Source organism: Lactuca virosa, chromosome 5 (assembly GCF_052849685.1).
Source record: "Lactuca virosa cultivar CGN04683 chromosome 5, Lactuca_virosa_CGN04683_v6, whole genome shotgun sequence".
NCBI lineage: Eukaryota > Viridiplantae > Streptophyta > Magnoliopsida > Asterales > Asteraceae > Lactuca > Lactuca virosa.
Window position 1 is genome coordinate 241,648,686 of NC_136430.1, and position 7,100 is coordinate 241,655,785.

General features: G+C 40.5%; 1 protein-coding gene across 1 annotated transcript; it reads left to right on the forward strand.

Moving 5' to 3' along the window:
- The first annotated feature begins 4,151 nt into the window (after window positions 1-4,151).
- LOC145112547 (uncharacterized) lies at window positions 4,152-4,868 on the forward strand. The gene has a single exon (XM_079048699.1). It carries the CDS (start codon window positions 4,152-4,154, stop codon window positions 4,866-4,868), a length of 717 nt encoding a protein of 238 aa, XP_078904825.1.
- The last annotated feature ends 2,232 nt before the right edge of the window (window positions 4,869-7,100 follow it).

The window sequence follows — 7,100 nt, forward strand, 5'->3', positions numbered from 1 at the left end:
CCAATTGTTTTGTTGAATAAATGCCCCAATAAATTCTTCTTCAGGCTCATCTTGCTCAAGGACTTCTCTATCATTATTGTCAACAGAGTATCTTCTAGGTTCTGGCCTTCGTGAGTATCTTGTGAACTTTAAGCTTTGTGATCTGTCAAGCCTGTTATTGACAGCTACTCCGATTGGAACTCTGACTGTTGCTTGAGTTGATGGTTGAAGGTGCCAACTTCTTCCCTCAAGGTCTGATATGCTTAGATTCTCGCCTGGAATTGCTATGATTCCGCTTGTTTCCAGGTGGTCTACTGCATTTTGGACTTCATATTCAAAGCCCATGTAGCTGGTGTTTGATAATCTTCCGGTGAGATTAATGGTTACCAGGAGGTTGCTTTCTCCTCCTTGCCATGCTTCATAGCCATGAGTTTGGATTGCAACTTCAATGTGGTTATGGAAATCTTCTGTGCTTATCATCATATTTGGCACCATATAGATTAACTGCGTTCCTGCAGATAAGTCTATTTCCATTGTCCCTATGATGGCTGTACTGTTTTCCCATCTAGTATCACGGAGTACTGCTAGTGCCATAGTCCCTGCTCCTCTCCTATGGAGTGCATGTATGCGGATCATAATTAATCCCATGTGTACATGTTGCAACCCTGATTCTTGAAGTTGTCTGTAACTTTGATCATTATAGAGCCTTATATTTGTCTGTTGCCCTTCTGTTACCAGTATCCTTCTTTCTGAATAGTGTTGATACACTCTGTGACGAACTGTGGTTCTGTTGTTGGAGTACAGGACTTCTGCCGGAACGAGACTTGCCCTTCTGCTTCTTGAAAGTTCTAGTTGTCTTTCTGGGCTAACCATGGATTCTAAGGTTCTGTTGTACCTTGTTCCAAACGTCCTCTGAAGACTTCTTCTTGTGTTGTACTGAAGTCGTTGAATCTGTTGATATCCTCGTATCTGATCTTCTTGTGTTGGTGGTTGAGTCTGGGTTACAGATTCTCTGTTAAGAACGGCTGCCCTGTGGCTCATTTTCTCGAGTCTTTCTTGTATTCTTCTTTAAATATTATGTTGGGATCTTGGTAAAAGTATATAGGACCTTGTTTTCTTGAAGTGACTGTTTTTTCCGTAATTGAAACTTTGTCTAACCGTTTGGATAAGCTGATGATGGATTCTTCAAGGTCTGCGGGTGTTGCTTCTTTTCCACGACTGACTTCCTTTTGTAGTCTTTCAACCTTTTCTTCTATTTCTGAAAGCTTCTGGTTTTGCTTTATTACTAGATATAATAGGGTGTTGTTTTGTTTAATTATGGCTGCGTTTTGCGCTGCTACACCACTTTTGTAATCAGATGGTTTTGCAAATCCAACTGCAGGTGAATCAAAGTCTTCTGTTGCACCGACGGCTTCCTGATAGTCCGAACTAGCTCTGACACTAGCTAGGCTCATGAGGTTAAGAAGGCTCTTACTTCATGCAGAAGGCGTTCAACCTTCTGGATCTTCTGATTAAGGTCTTCCGTGAGTTTGAGTGCTTCTTTCTCAACCAATTTTGGTTGCTCGGCTATTCTTTGAACTAGATCGAGAACTTGACTTTTAGTGAGGGGTTGATATTGATGTACTTCAAACGAGATTTGCTGTAGGCTTTTTCTGGTTTCACTCTGGGTTTTTCTTATCAATTCCTCACAGGTTTCTAAACGAAGTTGTAATTCCTTTTGATTTTCAAGTATCTGATGAAAACGTTTGATGCAAACTTTTGTGTGTAAAAGTAGTTTATCATGAATACAGGAAATATTATTACTTAAAACTGGCAGCTTGACCTTTTGAGTTTCTTCAAGGTTGAGATATTCAAGGTTAGCAGTTCGGGAATGTTTATACCAATCTGCTATATCTTGTTCAAAACGATCAGTCATAGAAAATAATAACTTCTGTATTTATACTAAGGGAGTTACTATTCTTATTGGACTTGTGGATGCTAAAATTCTTTGAAAAATGTTCACGTTTCCACACATAATTCCCCCTTCTGGGTACTTGATCGCGTGTACTTTGGCTTTTACATTAGTTTTTGAAAACAGGACCCACATAAATAAGAAATCCAATAACAACCGTTTAGGATAATACAGACGATATTACTTTAAATAACCAAAGATTTTTAAACAAAACTAGAAGAAAGGTACAAATATTCTTTTCCTGCAAACCTTGAATGGGCTTTTAAGCTACCATGCTTATAAACGCTTTGTTCATAAGCTCTGATACCAAATAAAAATATAATAAAAATATTTACCAGGAAAGTATTTTTATTCTAAGAACAAAGACTAAATCTTAGAATATTCAAACATATTTATGTGGATTTCTTATTTACCAGAAATCAGATACGAGGATATCAACAGATTCAACGACTTCAGTACAACACAAGAAGAAGTCTTCAGAGGACGTTTGGAACAAGGTACAACAGAACCTTAGAATCCATGGTTAGCCCAGAAAGACAACACAAGAAGAAGCCCAGAAAGACAACTAGAACAAGCTACCTCAGGATCCCGACAATCACTGTTATTATTTTTATTAACATTTATAATGGTTATATTATGTTCGTAATTTATATAAATGCAAAATTAGTCAAGGGAAGACCAATTCTCAACGAAGAATCATCTCAACTATGCTAAAGACCGGGAATACTTGGTCAAATAACGTTCGTGAAGTTGGTCATAGAGGATCCCACAAATATCGGACATCTTGTTGGCTAGTTTATAGTATAAATTAACACTTGTATCTCGCACACAACACACTGTTTTTTGCTAGAAGCTTACTCTATGAAATTATTCACTTGTTCATACGAGAATACTCTCTGTAATCATCATTTTACATCAATAAAATCATCGAGGCAGGTGATCATTGTCACCTCCCAAGTTTTTGTGCCGGAGATCCTAACAAGGATCAAGGGCTTTCCTTGTAAAACATTGTCTCACTCTCTTTATCATTTGCTATTGCAAAATTCGAACATCACAGCCTCTCATTCAATTTGGTTGATTAGTACTTGTGTAATTTTTGACCAAAACAATTTGGCGCCCACCGTGGGGCCGTGGTGTTCAAAATCCTCGAATAAATGATGTCTACACAACTGACCCTTTCTTCGTCTTCTATTCCTTCCATTCCAACCAAAAACCTACCACCTCCTCCGAGTGGGCTCCCTACTCAGTAGAAGACTCCTAACACTTCCAAGAAAAGCATCCCTCGATCGCTAATTAAGGAAGTTTGGGATTCTCAGGACTCCAGGATCCGACTGCCTCAATCACTACTGCATAACTTTTCGCTATGATGAGGAAAATGACGCACCAGGTGACCCAATAGCAGGAGGAGAATAGAGCACTACTAAAAGAAGTGGAGAGGATGAAGAAGGAATTTCAGAAATCCCAGGAAACAACGCCCACAGTTGTGCAACCAAGGATCCTGGACTTCGATAATGCAGGATCCTCAGAAAATCGTCAGAAGAACGCGGTTCCTACCACTGTGGCGTCACCCTGGGGGACAACTATGGATAACCGAGCATCTATGATCAATGATCTGAATGAGCCTTTCAACACTCCTAGAAACCTTGATTCTAGTAACTTCTTAAACAACAATACTATTAATACTAACTATACTAACGTTGATGCAGGAATAAACCCAAACATGGCCAGGGAACTTCAGCAGTTGAGACAAATGATCTCAAGCGTACCCGGGGTGGTCCAAACCATACCAGAAGCGTCACCAATGAGTCACAAGATCTCGAGATATGCTCCCGCAATATCCGATGCCGAAGTTCCTAAGCGCTTCCAAACTCCTAGCATGAAGCTTTACGATGGAACTACGGATCCTGAAGAGCACATAGCACAATACCGATAAAGGATGGAGATCATTCCCATTCCAGGGCATTTGAAGGAAGCTTGCCTATGCAAATGCTTTGGCTCAAACCTTATAGGATCAGCTCTCAAATGGCTGCTAAACGTTCCCTTATACTCTATTACTTCTTTTGCACACTTAGTCAATATTTTCAATAACCAGTTTTCTTGCAACAGAACCTTCGAGAAGATCACTAGTGATCTCTATCGGGTGGTTCGGGATCCTAAGGAAAGACTTAGAGATTTCGTTAACAGGTTCGGAAGGGAAGCTCTGAGTATCGCCAACATCGACATGGCTACTGCTGTAGAGGCCTTCAAGATGGGACTAAGGAAGGATTCACCATTCTACGAAGACCTTGTGATGACCCCATGGAAAAGATTGGACGAAGTCAGGTGCCGAGCTTTAAGGTTCATAAGGCTTGAAGAGGACAAAGAAATACAGAAGAGAAGCAACCCTTCAAGTCAATATGAGAACCCCAACAGGAAGGCCGAATCCTCAACCCCAAGATCCTACAAATCAAAGCCCTATTCCAAACCGGATCATCACAGGGTGAATGCCCTCGAGGATGAAGGAGAAGAAGATGAACTTCCTAGGATCAATGACTATTGTTTTTCTGTAGATGTTTCAGGTATAATTCATGCTATGCAGGATCTTGGAGACAAAGCAAGATGGCCAAAGAGGGATAACAAGTCCACCAGTTGGAAAGCCAAGTCCAAATGGTGTGCTTACCACGAAGACTTCGGTCACATGACGGAGGACTGCATAGCCCTAAGAAAAGAAATAAGCTACCTCCTTAGTAAGGGACACCTCAAAGAGATCCTCGGGAGAAAAAGAGAAAAATCTAAGGAGAACAGCGAGAGTGGTCACAGGATTCCGGAGAAACCAAGATCTCCACCCTCCGACGCTAAGATAATTAACGTTATCTCAGGCAGATCTAACATCTGTGGTACTTCTTATTCACAGTCTAAAAGACACGCCAAGGTCTCTAAAACAGAAAAAGGAAGATAGACCACGGAAGAATACCATGGTTAGCAGTGAAAAAGAATTCACATTTGACGAGAACGAACAGGGAAGGGATTCAGGATCCTCACCATAACGGAGTCGTGATAACATTGTACATGGCCAACCATTTCGTGAGAAGGATCCTTGTTGACGGAGGATCCTCGGTCAACATCGTGCTCCTAGACGCACTAAAAAGGATGAACATCCCAGAAGCAAAAATAATCAAGAGATCCTCGGTCCTCATAGGATTTAGCGGAGAGACGAAACACATGATTGGGGAAATAAAGCTACCAATATACATAGAGGGGGTAAACTCTATACAAATTTTTTTTGTTATTGACACCTTATCTTCTTATAATGTGATACTAGGTAGACCATGGATCCACGAGATGAAAGCGGTTCCATCAACATATCATCAGTGTGTAAAATTGCCTACTCCATGGGGAACAATGAAGATCATGGGAGATCAACAAGAATCGAAAGAATGCTATAAAACCTCTATGAAATCTATGACCAAACCTCAACAAGCATAACAATTAAGGCAGGAGGCACAACACGTCCTATAAACAAAGGAACAAGATATGAAGGAAGTGCCTATGGGCATTAAGGATCCTGAAGCTAAAGTCCTCATAGGATCCTCAATGCCTGAGCAAATTGAGAAAGATCTGTTAAGATTCCTAAGAACCAGAAGCAAAACATTCGCATGGAAACACGAAGATATGACAAGTATAGACAAGAGTATTATCACTCACAAACTTAATATTGATCCTTCTTTCAGACCAATACAATAAAAGAAAAGGAAGTTTGCACCTGAAAGGAATCAGATCATCCAAGAAGAAGTAGAGAAGCTACTCAAAACGGGAATGATCAAGGAAGTAAAGCTCCCAACATGGCTGGCTAACATGGTTATCATACAAAAGAAATCGGAAAATGGCGAGTATGTGTAGACTACACGGATCTTAACAAGGCTTGTCCTAAGGATCTTTTCCCCCTGCCGCATATTGACTCTATGATAGATGCGACGACTGACCATGAACTCTTAGCCTTCATGGATGCTTCAGCAGGATTCCAACAAATCCAGATGGAACCATCCGGCCAAGAAGATACAACATTCATAACACCAACAGGTATATATTGTTACACTGCAATGCCTTTTGGTCTTAAAAATGCAGGTGCAACATATGAGAGACTGGTGAATTGGATGTTTAAAGACAAGCTGGGGGACACCATGGAAGTCTACATAGATGACATGGTGGTGAAATCAATGAAAGCTGAAGATCATCTCAGGGATATTAAAGAGGCATTTGACATCCTAGACGAATACAATATGAAGATGAATTCACTCAAATGCCACTTTGAGATGAAGTCGGGCAAGTTCCTTGGATATATGGTATCCAAGAGAGGAATCGAAGCAAGCCCAAAACAGATGAAAGCAATCATCAAGCTGAAATCTCCATCCTCAACAAAAGACATCCAACGGCTAACTGGAAGGGTAGCGGCGCTCAACAAGTTCATTTCAAGATCCTCACAAAGATGTAAACCCTTCTACGATATCTTGAAGAAGAAAAAAAGGTTCGAAGGGATTGAAGTCACGAAAAATCCTTTCAGGAACTCAAAAAATACTTAAGTTTCGCGCAATTACTGGTAAAGCCCATAGACGGGGAACCACTCCTCCTCTACCTCTCAGTCTCCTCAAACGCAGTAAGTGCTGTCTTGGCGAAGGATCTTAACGGAGACCAACATCCTATAAACAATGTAAGTAAAAGTCTCCTGGATCCTCAAACAAGGTACTCTCACCTCGAAAAAAATAATTCTTGCCTTAGTAACTGCTTCTACTAAATTAAGACATTATTTCGAAACACATACTATACACGTAAAAACTAATTATCCTATTAAGAACATCATGAGAAAACCAGAAATGTCAGGAAGGATGGAAAATGGTCGGTGAAGTTAAGCACGTTCGACATAAGATACGAATCAAGATCCGCCATAAAGTCACAAGCATTAGCAAACTTTATGGCTGGCTTTAGTGATGATCTATGAAACGAAGTAGACATGGAGGCCAAGCAACTTCTAGAAGATGAACACTTGGGAAAATGGACGATGTTCACAGACGGAGCTTCAAATAAAAAAGGAACAGGCCTAGGGATCAAACTAAAGTCGCCACAGGGGACATCCTACCCCAGGCAGTTAGTTGCGAATTCAAAACTACCAATAACGAAGCAGAATATGAACCAC